We start from the raw sequence: 19,546 nt of genomic DNA, 5'->3' as shown, positions 1-19,546 counted from the left end.
TACACTTTGATTTGATTTGACTTGACTACACACACACACACACACACACACACGCATGTGTGCGCGCGCACACCCACAACCTTGTACACACACACACACAGACAAAATGGTGCCATCACCATGACAATGCAGAGTGCCGACATTGGCAGGTCTTTGCCATAACACCTTGTGTGAGTATTGCCAATCTGTGTGTGTGTTGTGTTGTGTGTGTGTGTGTGTGTGCGTGTGTGTGTGTGTGTGTGTGTGCGTGTGTGTGCGTTGTGTGTGTGTGTGTGTGTGTGTGTGTGTGTGTGTGTGTGTGTGTGAGTGTGTGTGTGTGTGTGTGTGTGTGTGTGTGTGTCAGAGTGTTACCACAGCCAGTCTTGAGCTAGTTAACCACCCACCAAGACAGGGCTTTGTTTTGACACAGGAAGGTGAAGAACGGTGTGAGCGGAGTGGAGCGAGGGGGGTGTTAAGGAAAAGAGGGAAGGAGGAGGGAGGTTGAAGGGCTTTACCAGATGTTCTACACATTGGGCTGATTTGGAGGAACTCATCTCACAACTAAAGACAGCAGTGGAACCATTCCACTCCTCTTTCTGTTTTCCTCTCCTCTCTCTGTCTCTCTCTCTCTGTCTCTCTCTTCTTTTCCTCTCTCTGTCTCTCTCTCTGTCTCTCTCTCTCTGTCTCTGTCTGTCTCTCTCTCTCTCTCTCTCTCTCTCTCTCTCTGTCTCTCTCTTCTTTTCCTCTCTCTGTCTCTCTCTCTCTGTCCCGCTCTCTCTCTCTCTCTCTCTCTCTCTCTCTCTCTCTCTCTCTCTCTCTCTCTCTCTCTCTCTCTCTCTCTCTCTCTCTCTCTGTCTCTCTCTCTCTGTCTCTGTCTCTCTCTCTCTCTCTCTCTGTCTCTGTCTGTCTCTCTCTCTCTCGCTGTCTCTCTCTGTCTCTCTCTGTCTCTCTCTTCTTTTCCTCTCTCTGTCTCTCTCTCTCTGTCTCTGTCCCTCTCTCTCTCTCTCTCTCTCTCTCTCTCTGTCTCTCTCTCTGTCTGTCTCTCTCTCTCTCTCTCTCTCTCTCTCTTCTCTCTCTCTCTCTCTCTCTGTCTCTCTCTCTCTCCAAATCAGCACCAAATCCTCCCAGGCCGTCCTTGTAAATAGCCTGAAATAAATAAAGGTTCAATTTAAAAATATACAAAAATGTAATAGCAATAATTCACCCATTTCAGTACAGTCTAATTTTTAATTTAAGAACTGTGTACTTCTGTCTGTCTTTACACAGTTGTCCACACAGAACTACCAAAGGAATGTACAGTCATTCGTAACCTTCCAATAGGTCATAGTGCTCGGAATTAGAATTACAGAATTACAGAATTACAGAATTCTGGAATTCTGAATTCTGGAACTGACTGATTTGAAAATGGAATTGAGCACAACAGAAATACAGAGTCTCAGTCCCACTGCTGTGTAGTGATGGGAACAGGTGCATGTGTAGAATGTCTCTGTCTGTGCCTGTCTGGAGACAGAAACACAGTAATACACTATGACCTCTTGTGTCTGTTTATCTCTCGCCACATTCCAGCCATGTCTGGATTAGGGATGGGCGTTTTAAATCAATTCAGTATTCCTATAATATCATACATTTTTGGGGGGTTGGGGGGTTATCTGGATAGTCAGAATACATGTGTTAAAAACTGAAAGGGGTTTAAACTTGGGAACTTGGCTTGCTTCGCAGCCTGTGTAACTTGGGAGAGAGGTGCCCCTCTGCTTGCTCGTAGCAGTGCGTGGGGTGGACAGGGGTCGGTGTGTTTGACACGGAAGGCAGAGAGAGAGAGAGAGAGAGAGAGAGAGAGTAGCCATACAGACTCTCACTAGACTAACTTGTAGATGCCATAGGTAATCTGTGATAGCCAGCTAAGATAGCCAGCTGTGTTAGCCAGCTATGTTAGCCAGCTGTGTTAGCCAGCTATGTTAGCCAGCTAGCTACCAAGGCTAATTGAGGCTATTTTGCTGTGCTTCCTGTCCTTGTCTACAACAACTCCGTTCAGATTAAACAACAGCCTTCCTGAGGGTTGCTTGTTGTAGCCTACTCCTTCTCATTTAGCTTTGGGGGACAACTTGAATGTCTTGGAATCAGTATGATCCTGACCTAATAGAAGGGTGTTTCTATAGTAACACTGTCATCCCTGTGTTGTGTTGGGTAAGTCTGCTCTGCCTCAGACTGGTCCCGTTAGCCTAGTTAGCATAACGCTGGCTAGCTGTCTGTCTGACGCACTTCTCTAGTCTTAGCAGCAGCTGACATGGCTAAGATATCCTGAGAGCCTCTCACACACACACACACACACACACACACACACACACACACACGCGCACACACACACACACACACACACACACACACACACACACACACACACACACACACACACACACACACACACACACACACACACACACACACACACAGAGGGAGAGGCCAAGTTGGCTGGGAAGGCTGTTTCCTGCTGTAACTATCAGGTTTCTGTGTTTTCCCTCCTCTCTGCATTCTCACCACTCAAACATCACACACACACACTTACATTCTCGTTACTCAAACGTTGCAGAGCAGTGGTTGGTTGGTTGTTGTTCTGAGGCATGTCAGACCTAATGTGTCTGGCTACATGATAAGACCTTAAGTAAAGTTAAGTCTCTGGTGATGATGTCAGACTGCTCGTTGTTCCAGATATTCCCGCTGTGGGTCTTGACGTAACCCTGAATGTTTACTGTTTACTGTTTACTGACAAACATGATTCGCATGTAGGTAACATCAGCTCTTGCTGCCGAAGAACAAAAGTCTTGCGGAGAAGCTCACCTCAAGTGTTCATGGATTGGTCTACCTATTATCTTAGCCAATGACAGTGCAGCTTTTTGTAAGGTGTTGTCCGTCTGACCCTGTCTCTCTAAGGTGTTTAACCCACTCTGTCTCTCTCTCTCTCTCTCTCTCTCTCTCTCTCTCTCTCTCTCTCTCTCTCTCTCTCGCTCTGTGTCTCTGTGTCTCTCCCAGGTATATGCCCCATCTGCCAGCACAGCTGACTACAACAGGGACTCACCAGGGTACCCCTCCTCCAAACCACCCAGTGGAGGGTTCCCCAGCCCCTTCTTCATGCCAGGTAATAGATTAGATTCTGTCACAACTCTGTTCATCCTTAATACTTAATACTTTAACCAACCTCATATTTACTCACAGATGGATAGATTTGGTGATGGACACAATGAGTGGCAAATTATCATGGAATAACACGAGAACAAAAAGTGTGTCGCTAAGATAGATAGTTACAGTGTATTCAGACCCCTTGACTTTTTCCACATTTTGTTACGTTACAGCTTTATTCTAAAATTGATTAAATTATTTTAAAAATCCTCAGCAATTTGCACCCAATACCCCATAATGACATCACAATACCCCATAAGGACATCACAATACCCCATAATGACATCACAATACCCCATAATGACATCCCAATACCCCATAATGACATCACAATACCCCATAATGACATCACAATACCCCATAATGACATCCCAATACCCCATAATGACATCACAATACCCCATAATGACATCACAATACCCCATAAGGACATCACAATACCCCATAATGACATCACAATACCCCATAATGACATCACAATACCCCATAATGACATCACAATACCCCATAATGACATCACAATACCCCATAATGACATCACAATACCCCATAATGACATCACAATACCCCATAATGACATCATAATACCCCATAATGACATCACAATACCCCATATTGACAAAGAGAAAACAGGTTTTTAGCAATGTTTTCAAACGTATTACTTAAAAAAAAAACTAAAAATACCTTATTTACATAAGAATTCAGACCCTTTGCTAATGAAACTCGAAATAGAGCTCAGACTTGAAATTGAGCTCAGCTTCATCCTGTTTCCATTGATCATCCTTGAGATGTTTCTACAACTTGATTGGAGTCCACCTGTGATAAATTAAATTCATTGGACATGACTTGGACTGTCTATGCAAGGTCTCACAGTTGACAGTGCATGTCAGAGCAAAAACCAAGCCATGAGGTTAAAGGAATTGTCCGTAGAACTCCGAAACAGGATTGTGTCGAGGCACAGATCTGGGGAAGGATACCAAAACATTTTTGCAGCTTTGAAGGTCCCCAAGAACACAGTGGCTTCCATCATTCTTAATGGAAGAAGTTTGAAACCATCAAGACTCTTCCTAGAGCTGGCTGCCTGGCCAAACTGAACAATCAGTGGAGAGGGGCCTTGGTCAGGGAGGTGACCAAGAACCCGATGGTCACTCTGACAGAGCTCTAGAGTTCCTCTGTGAAGATGGGAGAACCTTCGAAAAGGACAACCATCTCTGCAGCACTCCACCAATCAGGCCTTCATAGTAGAGTGGACAGATAGAAGCCACTCTTCAGTAAAATGCACATGACAGCCCGCTTAGAGTTTGCCAAAAGCCATCTAAACGACTCTCAGCCCATCAGACCTGGTCTGATGAAACCACGATTGAACTCTTTGGCCTGAATGCCAAGCGTCACATCTGGAGGAAACCTGGCACCATCCCTACGGTGAAGCATGGTGGTGGCAGCATCAAGCTGTGGGGATGTTTTTCAGTGGCAGGGACTAGGAGACTAGTCAGGATCGAGGGAAAGATGAACGGAGCAAAGTACAGAGAGATCCTTGATGAAAACCTGCTCCAGAGCGCTCAGTACCTCAGACTGGGGCGAAGGTTCAACTTCCAACAGGACAACGACCCTAAACACAGAGCCAAGACAACGCAGGAGTGGCTTCGGGACAAGTCTTTGAATGTCCTTGAGTGGCCCAGCCAGAGCCTGGACTTGAACCTGATTTAACATCTCTGGAGACCTGAGAGGATCTGCAGAGAAGAATGGGAGAAACTCCCCAAGTACAGGCGTGCCAAGCTTGTAGCATCATACCCAAGAAGAATAAATGCTGTAATCGCTGCCAAAGGTGCTTCAACAAAATAGTCCACTACCCTATTCCCTACATAGTCCACTACCATATTCCCTAAATAGTCCACTACCCTATTCCCTACATAGTCCACTATCATATTCCCTAAATAGTCCACTACCCTATTCCCTACATAGTCCACTAACCTATTCCCATCAAATCAAATGTATGTATATAGCCCTTCGTACATCAGCTGATATCTCAAAGTGCTGTACAGAAACCCAGCCTAAAACCCCAAACAGCAAGCAATGCAGGTGTAGAAGCACGGTGGCTAGGAAAAACTCCCTAGAAAGGAAGGGTGTCCACTACCTAGTCCACTACCCTATCCCCTATATAGTGCACTAGTTTTGACCAGGGCTCTGAGAAGGGACACTCTCAGAGCCTTGTGTGTGTGTCACAAAAGACACCCTATCCCCTACATAGTGCACTACTATGGGCCCTGGTCAAAAAGTAGTGTACTAAATAGGAAAAACTCCCTAGAAAGGCCAGAACCTAGGAAGAAACCTAGAGAGGAAGCAGGCTATGAGGGGGTGGCCAGTCCTCTTCTGGCTGTGCCGGAATACTGAGTTAAAGGTCTGAATACTTATGATGTGATATTTATTCATATAATAAATAAATAATTAAAAACCTGTTTTTTGCTTTGTCATTATGGGGTATTGTGTGTAGATTGATGAGTACATATTATTATTTTTTTAAATACATTTTAGAATAAGGCTGTAACGTAACAAAATCTGGAAAAAGTCAGGGTCTGAATACTTACCGAAGGCTCTGTACTTACAAAAAAAAAAAGACAGTGCTTTGGCTGTGGATTGATTGACGAAGTGATCCAGACAAGTTAGGTGAGTAGGTCTCCCTGTAATTGGAGGGCCGGTGTTTGCTGTTGGTGACATCACAGCCTCTGGTCTGGCCTGGACTGTCTGCTGCTCTGCCTTACTAATCACACAGCAAGTGGTTGAGGGGCTCAGAGCCATGCAGTAGGGAGGGTTAGGATCTCAGCCACACGGTAGGCAGGCAGCTTGGGGTTTCGTGCACAGCGGAGGATGGAAACGGAGACAGCGTAATGGAAGTATTATCTTCCCCAGAGAGCCAGAGACATTATAGTAACAGTACAGTTGACACGGCAGGGTAGCCTAGTGGTTAGCGCGTTGGACTAGTAACCGAAAGGTTGCATTTTCGAATCCCCGAGCTGACAAGGTACAAACAACTCTGTCGTTCTGCCCCTGAACAGGCAGTTAACCCACTGTTCCTAGACCAGGTAACCCACTGTTCCTAGGCCGTCATTGAAAATAAGAATGTGTTCTTAACTGACTTCCCTAGTTAAATAAATGTAAAATAAATAAAGTGGCCAGGGGATTGATAGGAAAGCATCACATGACATAGATGGAGACAGTTCAAAACATAATCACACACCAATAGGACTGTAGAAACTATATTTAATACTCTCTTCACACATCTACACATCTACCTTGGGATCGTTTTGTATTCAGTTAGCAGGGTGTATGTTGTGTATTCAGTTAGCAGGGTGTATGTTGTGTATTCAGTTAGCAGGGTGTATGTTGTGTATTCAGTTAGCAGGGTGTATGTTGTATTCAGTTAGCAGGGTGTATGTTGTATTCAGTTAGCAGGGTGTATGTTGTGATCTAGTTAGCAGGGTGTATGTTGTGATCTAGTTAGTAGGGTGTATGTTGTGTATTCAGTTAGCAGGGTGTATGTTGTATTCAGTTAGCTGAATGTATGATGTGATCTAGTTAGCAGGGTGTATGCTGTGTATTCAGTTAGCAGTGTGTATGCTGTGTATTCAGTTAGCAGGGTGTATGTTGTATTCAGTTAGCAGGGTGTATGCTGTGTATTCAGTTAGCACGGTCTATGTTGTATTCAGTTAGCAGGGTGTATGATGTGATCTAGTTAGCAGGGTGTATGATGTGTATTCAGTTAGCAGGGTGTATGTTGTGATCTAGTTAGCAGGATGTATGATGTGATCTAGTTAGCAGGGTGTATGATGTGATCTAGTTAGCAGGGTGTATGTTGTGATCTAGTTAGCAGGGTGTATGTTGTATTCAGTTAGCAGGGTGTATGTTGTGATCTAGTTAGCAGGGTGTATGTTGTGATCTAGTTAGCAGGGTGTATGTTGTATTCAGTTAGCAGGGTGTATGTTGTGATCTAGTTGCAGGGTGTATGTTGTATTCAGTTATTAGGGTGTATGTTGTGATGTAGTTAGCAGGGTGTATGTTGTATTCAGTTAGCAGGGTGCATGTTGTATTCAGTTAGCAGGGTGTATGTTGTATTCAGTTGGCAGGGTGTATGTTGTAATCTAGTTAGCAGGGTGTATGCTGTGTATTCAGTTAGCAGGGTGTATGTTGTAATCTAGTTAGCAGGGTGTATGTTGTATTCAGTTAGCAGGGTGTATGTTGTATTCAGTTAGCAGGGTGTATGTTGTATTCAGTTAGCAGGGTGTATGTTGTATTCAGTTGGCAGGGTGTATGTTGTAATCTAGTTAGCAGGGTGTATGTTGTATTCAGTTAGCAGGGTGTATGTTTTAATCTAGTTAGCAGGGTGTATGCTGTGTATTCAGTTAGCAGGGTGTATGCTGTGTATTCAGTTAGCAGGGTGTATGTTGTATTCAGTTAGCAGGGTGTATGCTGTGTATTCAGTTAGCAGGGTGTATGCTGTGTATTCAGTTAGCAGGGTGTATGTTGTATTCCGTTAGCAGGGTGTATGATGTGTATTCAGTTAGCAGGGTGTATGTTGTGATCTAGTTAGCAGGATGTATGATGTGATCTAGTTAGCAGGGTGTATGATGTGATCTAGTTAGCAGGGTGTATGTTGTGTATTCAGTTAGCAGGGTGTATGTTGTGATCTAGTTAGCAGGGTGTATGTTGTATTCAGTTAGCAGAGCGTATGTTGTGTATTCATTTAGCAGGGTGTATGTTGTATTCATTTAGCAGGGTGTATGTTGTATTCAGTTGGCAGGGTGTATGATGTGATCTAGTTAGCAGGGTGTATGTTGTGATCTAGTTAGTAGGGTGTATGTTGTGTATTCAGTTAGCAGGGTGTATGTTGTATTCAGTTAGCAGGGTGTATGATGTGATCTAGTTAGCAGGGTGTATGCTGTGTATTCAGTTAGCAGGGTGTATGCTGTGTATTCAGTTAGCAGGGTCTATGTTGTATTCAGTTAGCAGGGTGTATGCTGTGTATTCAGTTAGCAGGGTGTATGCTGTGTATTCAGTTAGCAGGTTGTATGTTGTGTATTCAGTTAGCAGGGTGTATGATGTGATCTAGTTAGCAGGGTGTATGATGTGTATTCAGTTAGCAGGGTGTATGTTGTGATCTAGTTAGCAGGATGTATGATGTGATCTAGTTAGCAGGGTGTATGATGTGATCTAGTTATTAGGGTGTATGTTGTGATCTAGTTAGCAGGGTGTGTGATGTGATCTAGTTAGCAGGATGTATGATGTGATCTAGTTAGCAGGGTGTATGATGTGATCTAGTTAGCAGGGTGTATGTTGTGATCTAGTTAGTAGGGTGTATGTTGTATTCAGTTAGCAGGGTGTATGTTGTGATCTAGTTAGCAGGGTGTATGTTGTGATCTAGTTAGCAGGGTGTATGTTGTATTCAGTTAGCAGGGTGTATGTTGTGATCTAGTTAGCAGGGTGTATGTTGTATTCAGTTAGTAGGGTGTATGTTGTGATCTAGTTAGCAGGGTGTATGTTGTATTCAGTTAGCAGGGTGCATGTTGTATTCAGTTAGCAGGGTGTATGTTGTATTCAGTTGGCAGGGTGTATGTTGTGATCTAGTTAGCAGGGTGTATGTTGTGATCTAGTTAGTAGGGTGTATGTTGTGTATTCAGTTAGCAGGGTGTATGTTGTATTCAGTTAGCAGGGTGTATGTTGTAATCTAGTTAGCAGGGTGTATGCTGTGTATTCAGTTAGCAGGGTGTATGCTGTGTATTCAGTTAGCAGGGTGTATGTTGTATTCAGTTAGCAGGGTGTATGCTGTGTATTCAGTTAGCAGGGTGTATGATGTGATCTAGTTAGCAGGGTGTATGTTGTATTCAGTTAGCAGAGCGTTTGTTGTGTATTCATTTAGCAGGGTGTATGTTGTATTCAGTTAGCAGGGTGTATGTTGTATTCAGTTGGCAGGGTGTATGATGTGATCTAGTTAGCAGTCTGTATGTTGTGATCTAGTTAGCAGGGTGTATCTTGTGTATTCAGTTAGCAGGGTGTATGTTGTGATCTAGTTAGCACGGTGTATGTTGTATTCAGTTAGCAGAGCGTATGTTGTGTATTCATTTAGCAGGGTGTATGTTGTGATCTAGTTAGCAGGGTGTATGTTGTGTATTCAGTTAGCAGGGTGTATGTTGTATTCAGTTGGCAGGGTGTATGATGTGATCTAGTTAGCAGTCTGTATGTTGTGATCTAGTTAGTAGGGTGTATGTTGTGTATTCAGTTAGCAGGGTGTATGTTGTATTCAGTTAGCAGGGTGTATGATGTGATCTAGTTAGCAGGGTGTATGATGTGATCTAGTTAGCAGGGTGTATGCTGTGTATTCAGTTAGCAGGGTGTATGCTGTGTATTCAGTTAGCAGGGTCTATGTTGTATTCAGTTAGCAGGGTGTATGCTGTGTATTCAGTTAGCAGGGTGTATGCTGTGTATTCAGTTCGCAGGTTGTATGTTGTGTATTCAGTTAGCAGGGTGTATGATGTGATCTAGTTAGCAGGGTGTATGATGTGTATTCAGTTAGCAGGGTGTATGTTGTGATCTAGTTAGCAGGATGTATGATGTGATCTAGTTAGCAGGGTGTATTATGTGATCTAGTTAGCAGGGTGTATGTTGTGATCTAGTTAGCAGGGTGTGTGATGTGATCTAGTTAGCAGGATGTATGATGTGATCTAGGTAGCAGGGTGTATGTTGTGATCTAGTTAGCAGGGTGTATGTTGTATTCAGTTAGCAGGGTGTATGTTGTGATCTAGTTAGCAGGGTGTATGTTGTGTTCAGTTAGCAGGGTGTATGTTGTGATCTAGTTAGCAGGGTGTATGTTGTATTCAGTTAGTAGGGTGTATGATGTGATCTAGTTAGCAGTCTGTATGTTGTGATCTAGTTAGTAGGGTGTATGTTGTGTATTCAGTTAGCAGGGTGTATGTTGCATTCAGTTAGCAGGGTGTATGATGTGATCTAGTTAGCAGGGTGTATGATGTGATCTAGTTAGCAGGGTGTATGCTGTGTATTCAGTTAGCAGGGTGTATGCTGTGTATTCAGTTAGCAGGGTCTATGTTGTATTCAGTTAGCAGGGTGTATGCTGTGTATTCAGTTAGCAGGGTGTATGCTGTGTATTCAGTTCGCAGGTTGTATGTTGTGTATTCAGTTAGCAGGGTGTATGATGTGATCTAGTTAGCAGGGTGTATGATGTGTATTCAGTTAGCAGGGTGTATGTTGTGATCTAGTTAGCAGGATGTATGATGTGATCTAGTTAGCAGGGTGTATTATGTGATCTAGTTAGCAGGGTGTATGTTGTGATCTAGTTAGCAGGGTGTGTGATGTGATCTAGTTAGCAGGATGTATGATGTGATCTAGGTAGCAGGGTGTATGTTGTGATCTAGTTAGCAGGGTGTATGTTGTATTCAGTTAGCAGGGTGTATGTTGTGATCTAGTTAGCAGGGTGTATGTTGTGTTCAGTTAGCAGGGTGTATGTTGTGATCTAGTTAGCAGGGTGTATGTTGTATTCAGTTAGTAGGGTGTATGTTGTGATGTAGTTAGCAGGGTGTATGTTGTGTATTCAGTTAGCAGGGTGTATGTTGTATTCAGTTAGCAGGGTGTATGATGTGATCTAGTTAGTAGGGTGTATGTTGTGTATTCAGTTAGCAGGGTGTATGTTGTATTCAGTTAGCAGGGTGTATGCTGTGTATTCAGTTAGCAGGGTGTATGTTGTATTCCGTTAGCAGGGTGTATGTTGTGTATTCAGTTAGCAGGGTGTATGTTGTGTATTCAGTTAGCATCGTTTATGCTGTGATCTAGTTAGCAGGGTGTATGTTGTGTATTCAGTTAGCAGGGTGTATGATGTGATCTAGTTAGCAGGGTGTATGTTGTGTATTCAGTTAGCAGGGTGTATGTTGTGTATTCAGTTAGCAGGGTGTATGTTGTGTATTCAGTTAGCAGGGTGTATGATGTGATCTAGTTAGCAGGGTGTATGTTGTATTCAGTTAGCAGGCTGTATGTTTTGTTTTCTGTTAGCAGGGTGTATGATGTGATCTAGTTAGCAGGGTGTATGATGTGATCTAGTTAGCAGGGTGTATGTTGTGTATTCAGTTAGCAGGGTGTATGATGTGTGTTCAGTTAGCAGGGTGTATGTTGTATTCAGTTAGCAGGGTGTATGTTGTGTATTCAGTTAGCAGGGTGTATGTTGTGATCTAGTTAGCAGGGTGTATGTTGTGTATCCAGTTAGCAGGGTGTATGTTGTGATCTAGTTGGCAGGGTGTATGTTGTATTCAGTTAGCAGGGTGTATGTTGTGTATTCAGTTAGCAGGGTGTATGTTGTGATCAAGTTAGCAGGGTGTATGTTGTGTATCCAGTTAGCAGGGTGTATGTTGTGATCTAGTTAGCAGGGTGTATGTTGTGTATTCAGTTAGCAGGGTGTATGTTGTATTCAATTAGCAGGGTGTATTTTGTGTGTTCAGTTAGGGGGGTGTATGTTGTGTATTCAGTTAGCAGGGTGTATGATGTGATCTAGTTAGCAGGGTGTATGATGTGTATTCAGTTAGCAGGGTGTATGATGTGATCTAGTTAGCAGGGTGTATGTTGTGTATTCAGTTAGCAGGGTGTATGTTGTATTCAGTTAGCAGGCTGTATGTTTTGTTTTCTGTTAGCAGGGTGTATGATGTGATCTAGTTAGCAGGGTGTATGATGTGATCTAGTTAGCAGGGTGTATGTTGTGTATTCAGTTAGCAGGGTGTATGATGTGTGTTCAGGTAGCAGGGTGTATGTTGTATTCAGTTAGCAGGGTGTATGTTGTGTATTCAGTTAGCAGGGTGTATGTTGTGATCTAGTTAGCAGGGTGTATGTTGTGTATCCAGTTAGCAGGGTGTATGTTGTGATCTAGTTAGCAGGGTGTATGTTGTATTCAGTTAGCAGGGTGTATGTTGTGTATTCAGTTAGCAGGGTGTATGTTGTGATCTAGTTAGCAGGGTGTATGTTGTGTATCCAGTTAGCAGGGTGTATGTTGTGATCTAGTTAGCAGGGTGTATGTTGTGTATTCAGTTAGCAGGGTGTATGTTGTATTCAATTCGCAGGGTGTATTTTGTGTGTTCAGTTAGGGGGGTGTATGTTGTGTATTCAGTTAGCAGGGTGTATGATGTGATCTAGTTAGCAGGGTGTATGTTGTGTATTCAGTTAGCAGGGTGTATGATGTGATCTAGTTAGCAGGGTGTATGATGTGTATTCAGTTAGCAGGGTGTATGATGTGATCTAGTTAGTCGGGTGTATGATGTGATCTAGTTAGCAGGGTGTATGTTGTGTATTCAGTTAGCAGGGTGTGTGATGTGATCTAGTTAGCAGGGTGTATGTTGTATTCAGTTAGCAGGGTGTGTGATGTGATCTAGTTATCAGGGTGTATGATGTGATCTAGTTAGTAGGGTGTATGTTGTGTATTCAGTTAGCAGGGTGTATGTTTTGTATTCAGTTAGCAGGGTGTATGATGTGATCTAGTTAGCAGGGTGTATGTTGTGTATTCAGTTAGCAGGGTGTATGATGTGTGTTCAGTTAGCAGGGTGTATGTTGTATTCAGTTAGCAGGGTGTATGTTGTGTATTCAGTTAGCAGGGTGTATGTTGTGATCTAGTTAGCAGGGTGTATGTTGTGTATCCAGTTAGCAGGGTGTATGTTGTGATCTAGTTAGCAGGATGTATGTTGTATTCAGTTAGCAGGGTGTATGTTGTGTATTCAGTTAGCAGGGTGTATGTTGTGATCTAGTTAGCAGGGTGTATGTTGTGTATCCAGTTAGCAGGGTGTATGTTGTGATCTAGTTAGCAGGGTGTATGTTGTGTATTCAGTTAGCAGGGTGTATGTTGTATTCAATTAGCAGGGTGTATGTTGTGATCTAGTTAGCAGGGTGTATGATGTGATCTAGTTAGCAGGGTGTATGATGTGATCTAGTTAGCAGGGTGTATGTTGTGTATTCAGTTAGCAGGGTGTATGATGTGATCTAGTTAGCAGGGTGTATGATGTGTATTCAGTTAGCAGGGTGTATGATGTGATCTAGTTAGTCGGGTGTATGATGTGATCTAGTTAGCAGGGTGTATGTTGTGTATTCAGTTAGCAGGGTGTGTGATGTGATCTAGTTAGCAGGGTGTATGCTGTGATCTAGTTAGCAGGGTGTATGATGTGATCTAGTTAGCAGGGTGTATGTTGTGTATTCAGTTAGCAGGGTGTATGATGTGATCTAGTTAGCAGGATGTATGATGTGATCTAGTTAGCAGGGTGTATGATGTGATCTAGTTAGCAGGGTGTAGGATGTGTATTCAGTTAGCAGGGTGTATGATGAGCTCTAGTTAGTAGGGTGTATGTTGTATTCAGTTAGCAGGGTGTATGATGTGCTCTAGTTAGCAGGATGTATGATGTGATCTAGTTAGCAGGGTGTATGATGTGATCTAGTTAGCAGGTTGTAGGATGTGTATTCAGTTAGCAGGGTGTATGATGAGATCTAGTTAGCAGGGTGTATGATGTGTATTCAGTTAGCAGGGTGTATGTTGTGTATTCAGTTGGTAGGGTGTATGATGTGATCTAGTTGGCAGGGTGTATGCTGTGATCTAGTGTGCAGGGTGTATGATGTGATCTAGTTAGCAGGGTGTATGATGTGTATTCAGTTAGCAGGGTGTATGATGTGATCTAGTTAGCAGGATGTATGTTGTGATCTAGTTAGCAGGATGTATGCTGTGATCGTAAGCGTATGCTCCTGGAGGGGTCCCTCATCCCTCTTTTTGCCCCTGTAGATGGTCACCTCATCCCTCTCTTTGCCCCTGTAGACGGTCACCTCATCCCTCTCTTTGCCCCTGTAGACGGTCACCTCATCCCTCTCTTTGCCCCTGTAGACGGTCACCTCATCCCTCTCTTTGCCCCTGTAGACGGTCACCACATCCCTCTCTTTGCCCCTGTAGACGGTCACCACAGTGCTGACCCGTGGAGCTCCTCCAGCGGAATGAACCAGCCTGGTTACAGCGGCATGCTGGGTAACTCCTCCCACGGCCCCCAGAGCAGCAGCTACTGTGGCACCCACCTGCATGACCGGCTGGTGAGTATCCTCTCCTCCTTTCCTTTCCTTATCTCCTTCTTTTCTAATCTACTCTCCACTCCTCCTTTCCTTTCCTTATCTCCTTCTTTTCTAATCTACTCTCCACTCCTCCTTTCCTTTCCTTATCTCCTTCTTTTCTAATCTACTCTCCACTCCTCCTTTCCTTTCCTTATCTCCTTATTTTCTAATCTATTCTCCTCCCTCTTCTTCTTTCTGTCTTTCAGTCACTTTCTATGTCTCCTTGTCATTGTTTTCTTTTTATTGAACTCATTCTTGTTTACAATGATGGCCTACCAAAAGGTAATTGGCCTCCTGCGGGGACGGGGGCTGAGATTAACATTATTGGGCACAGACAACAGCACAAAGGGTAAGAAGGTAGAGACAACAATACATCGCGTAAAGCAGCCACAACTGTCAGTCAGAGTGACAGCTCCATGATTGAGTCTTTGAATGAAGAGATAAAACTGTCCAGTTTGAGTGTTTTGTTGCAGCTCCTTCCAGTCGCTAGCTGCAGCGAACTGAAAAGACGAGCGACCCAGGGATGTGTGTGCTTTGGGGATCTTTAACAGAATGCGACTGGCAGAACGGGTGTTGTATGTGGAGGATGAGGGCTGCAGTAGATATCTCAGATAGGAGGGAGTGAACAGGTGTTGTATGTGGAGGATGAGGGCTGCAGTAGATATCTCAGATAGGAGGGAGTGAACAGGTGTTGTATGTGGAGGATGAGGGCTGCAGTAGATATCTCAGATAGGGGGGAGTGAGGCCTAAGAGGGTTTTATAAATAAGCATCAACCAGTGGGTCTTGCGACGGGTATAGAGAGATGACCAGTTTACAGAGGAGTATAGAGTGCAGTGATGTGTCCTATAAGGAGCATTGGTGGCAAATCTGATGGCCGAATGGTAAAGAACATCTAGCCGCTCGAGAGCGCCCTTACCTGCCCTTACCTCTCTCCATTAGTTGATTATTCCTTAGCCTTGGTATGCCTCCATATCATCTCACTCTTATTGCTTTTCATTGCTTTAGGTTCTAATGGGTTAGATGGTCAGTCTGAGGGTTATAATGGGTTAGATGGTCAGTATGAGGGTTCTAAATGGGTTAGATGGTCAGTATGAGGGTTCTAAATGGTTAGATGGTCAGTCTGAGGGTTATAAATGGATTAGATGGTCAGTATGAGGGTTCTAAATGGTTAGATGGTCAGTCTGAGGGTTATAAATGGGTTAGATGGCCAGTCTGAGGGTTCTAAATGGTTAGATGGTCAGTCTGAGGGTTCTACATGGGTTAGATGGTCAGTCTGAGGGTTATAAATGGGTTAGATGGCCAGTCTGAGGGTTCTAATGGGTTAGATGGTCAGTCTGAGGGTTATAAATGGGTTAGATGGCCAGTCTGAGGGTTCTAAATGGTTAGATGGTCAGTCTGAGGGTTCTACATGGTTAGATGGTCAGTCTGAGGGTTCTAAATGGTTAGATGGTCAGTCTGAGGGTTCTACATGGTTAGATGGTCAGTCTGAGGGTTCTAAATGGTTAGATGGTCAGTCTGAGGGTTCTACATGGTTAGATGGTCAGTCTGAGGGTTATAAATGGGTTAGATGGCCAGTCTGAGGGTTCTAAATGGTTAGATGGTCAGTCTGAGGGTTCTAATGGGTTAGATGGTCAGTCTGAGGGTTCTAAATGGTTAGATGGTCAGTCTGAGGGTTCTAAATGGTTAGATGGTCAGTCTGAGGGTTCTAATGAGTTAGATGGTCAGTCTGATGGTTCTAAATGGGTTAGATGGCCAGTCTGAGGGTTCTAAATGGTTAGATGGTCAGTCTGAGGGTTCTAATTGGTTAGATGGTTAGTCTGATGGTTGTTTCTCTCCCTCCATTCTCCCTCTCTACAGAGCTACCCGTCACACTCCTCGGCAGACATCAACCCCAGTCTTCCTCCCATGTCCAGTTTCCATCGTAGCAGTGCCTCCAATCAGTACAGTACAGCTTCCTGCACTGCCACCACCAACGGCACAGACAGCGTGATGGGTAAGACCTGGGGACAAGGACACAGGGCTGCAGAAGACAGGACAGAAGACAGGGCTGATTACAGGACAGAAGACAGGGCTGATTACAGTGGTAAGACCAGCAATGTGGCAGACAGACAAAGTGATGGATGGACAGACAGACAGACGGACAGACAGACAGACAGACAAAGTGATGGATGGACAGACAGACAGACAGACAAAGTGATGGATGGACAGACAGACTGACAGACAGACAGACAGACAGACAGACAGACAGACAGACAGACAGACAGACAGACAGACAGAGTGATGGACGGACAGACAGAGTGATGGATGGACAGACAGACAGACAGACAGACAGACAGACAGACAGACAGACAGACAGACAGACAGACAGACAGACAGACAGACAGACAGACAAAGTGATGGATGGACAGACAGACAGACAGACAGACAGACAGACAGACAGACAGAGACGACTAAACGTATACAAGAGGGACTGATGAACATAGAACCACATAAGGTTTTGACTCTGCTGTGATTAGCTGTGACGTGTCCTCCTCTCAGTGATGGCTGGAGTGTCACTGTGTTGTTCCTCTATACCGCCACAGACATTCCAGCATATGGTCCTGCTCTTTTTCAATCACACTGAACAAATAATAGAACAATCAGAAACAGATTGGATGCTTGTCCTCCAACATTCCACAATGATTCTCTCTTTCCCTCTCCCTCTATCGATCTCGATCTTTCTTTCTCTCTCTGAGATCTCTCTCTCTCTAGCTCTCAGTTCAGTTTCCATTTAAGGAGTTTTATTGGCATGGGAAACATATGTTTACATTGTCAAAGCAAGTGAAATAGATAATAAAGCCCCTTTCTCTCTCGCTCTCTCTCTCTCTCTCTCTCTCTCTCTCTGTCTCTCTCTCTCTCTCTCTCACTCTCTCTCTCTCTCTCTCTCTCTGTCTCTCTCTCTCTCTCTCTCTGTCTCTCTCTCTCTCTCTCTCTCTCTCTCTGTCTCTCTACCTCTCTGAGATCTCTCTCTACTTCTCTCTCTACCTCTCACTCTACCTCTCTCTCTACCTCTCTCTCTCTCTCTCTCTCTGTCTCTCTCTCTCTCTCTCTCTCTCTCTCTCTCTCTCTCTCTCTCTCTCTCTCACTCTCTCTCTCTCTCTCTCTCTCTCTGTCTCTCTACCTCTCTCTGTCTCTCTACCTCTCTGAGATCTCTCTCTACTTCTCTCTCTACCTCTCACTCTACCTCTCTCTCTACCTCTCTCTCTCTCTCTCTCTCTCTCTCTCTCTCTCTCTCTCTCTCTCTGTCTCTCTACCTCTCTCTGTCTCTCTACCTCTCTGAGATCTCTCTCTACTTCTCTCTCTACCTCTCACTCTACCTCTCTCTCTACCTCTCTCTCTCTCTCTCTACTTCTCTCTCTACCTCTCACTCTACCTCTCTCTCTACCTCTCTCTCTCTCTCTCTCTCTCTCTCTCTCTCTACTTCTCTCTCTACCTCTCACTCTACCTCTCTCTCTCTCTTAATATATATTGACATTGCCAAAGCAAGTGATATTAACAATCACAAATTAACAGTTAACATAAAACACACAAAAGTTTTAAAATGAGAAAGACTTGAAATGTTAAATTATTAACTGTGTACAAAAACTTGAGTTCCGTTAAAATAGATCCTGAAGGAATATGAATTCGGTTGAACATGAAGATAAAACAATGATGGCTCATAAATCTATATGGACCGAATAATGACAATCCAATCCTTCTTTGAAAACATTTATAATAATCGAATTAGTCCCCAAGATACATACAGATAACTATATTATAATGGTAGGGTGCTACAATACAGTTTTAAGCACGTCAATGGACCTTACAGGTAATCACACTACCAACTGTCACCCTCTGGCGCTCGAAGAGATTGCAAATATTATGAACATGTTGGAATTTACAGATATTTTGAGGCATAAAAACTCGGATCTTGTAAGATATACTTGGAGGCTTAATCAAGCTAGTCAGATTGATTATTTTCCGGTATCCTTTTCTATGCTATTTGCTATGTATTGTATTTCGAGGATGGAATCAGACCATCAGCCTATAGACCTACATGTAAATATGACACGAGGATGGAATGCGATCAGACCATCAGCCTATAGACCTACATGTAAATATGACACGAGGATGGAATGCGATCAGACCATCAGCCTATAGACCTACATGTAAATATGACACGAGGATGGAATGCGATCAGACCATCAGCCTATAGACCTACATGCAAATATGACAGAAATTCTTCACGATGGCAGGGGAAATTTAAACCAGGGTTCATTGACTGACACTATTTTCTTATCAAAAACAGAGGAATTCGTAGCTTTTTGTTGTACAGGTTCAGCGGACCGACTGGATCATATGGGATACCTTTTAAGTGTTCCTTTAGAGGCCGTTCAATTCCATTTTCGGTTCCACACAAACTAAAACAGTATCGTTTAACAGAGAAAAGACTTACAGCGGAAATAGAAAATCTAACATTACACATCAATGGTGTAGATAAATGTACTACAGAAGCACTGAGTAATCTAGACACGAAACAAAAGGAGTTTAAGGAATTTATTCAGGAAAGATCGGGTTTCACTTATCAAACAAACTGAGCAAATTATATGGAGGATGGTGACTGATCTCTCTCTTACTGAAGCAGGAGAATTAAATTCAATGTTGTGACGTAAAAATATTGTCAAAATGTATTGCTCATTAAAAAAAAAGGCCCGACCAGACATTATTCATCACAAATCAAACGGGATTCTTAAAAGGAACATTAGTCAGGAAATAATGGAAAAGCAGAAAAGACAGAACAAATAATACAACAAATATTATTTTTTTATTTTTTTTACTTTTCTTTTAAATACATTTTTTCAAAAGGCATAATCTTTGTAAATTATTTCATAAATAGGAGTTATGTCACACATGCAGCTAATAAAAATATATGGAAGTGTCTGCTCTACCCAATAATACCGCAAAAACGGAAGAAGGAAGTGGAAGGGGGGAAAAGTAAGGAACTCGTTAAAGACCAAAATTGGTTAAAGAAAATTGTGATAAATACCAGTTTTACACAGTTACAAATACATAGCAGATAGAAATCAAACAGGATGGACATCCGAAGTAGATGGGAGAGGTTGGGGGTAGAGGATGGACATCAGTAATAGAGGTTGAGGGTAGAGGAAGGACATCAGAAATAGATGGGAGAGGTTGAGGGTAGAGGAAGGACATCGGTAATAGATGGTTGAGGGTAGAGGAGAGGAAGGACAT

At 43.3% G+C, this 19,546-nt stretch overlaps 1 protein-coding gene across 35 annotated transcripts in view; it reads left to right on the top strand.

Moving 5' to 3' along the window:
* Positions 1–19,546, top strand: part of LOC110517257 (transcription factor 4) — a 437,420-nt gene that overhangs the window by 353,588 nt on the left and 64,286 nt on the right. For 19 of the 35 annotated variants that reach the window (XM_090191595.1, XM_090191593.1, XM_090191598.1 and 16 more), the window contains 3 exons: positions 3,007–3,112; positions 14,123–14,256; positions 16,133–16,268. In XM_090191595.1, coding sequence (XP_090047721.1) covers positions 3,007–3,112; positions 14,123–14,256; positions 16,133–16,268 — 376 coding nt within the window. Of the gene's footprint in view, positions 1–3,006; positions 3,113–14,122; positions 14,257–16,132; positions 16,359–19,546 lie in introns of all 35 variants that reach the window. The other 16 variants (XM_090191588.1, XM_090191581.1, XM_090191585.1 and 13 more) reach the window with 1 other exon arrangement.

Source organism: Oncorhynchus mykiss, chromosome 12 (assembly GCF_057628025.1).
Source record: "Oncorhynchus mykiss isolate SJ-2025 chromosome 12, ASM5762802v1, whole genome shotgun sequence".
NCBI lineage: Eukaryota > Metazoa > Chordata > Actinopteri > Salmoniformes > Salmonidae > Oncorhynchus > Oncorhynchus mykiss.
Note: the sequence above shows the minus strand (reverse complement) of the source record. Positions and strands in the feature narration are given on the sequence as shown.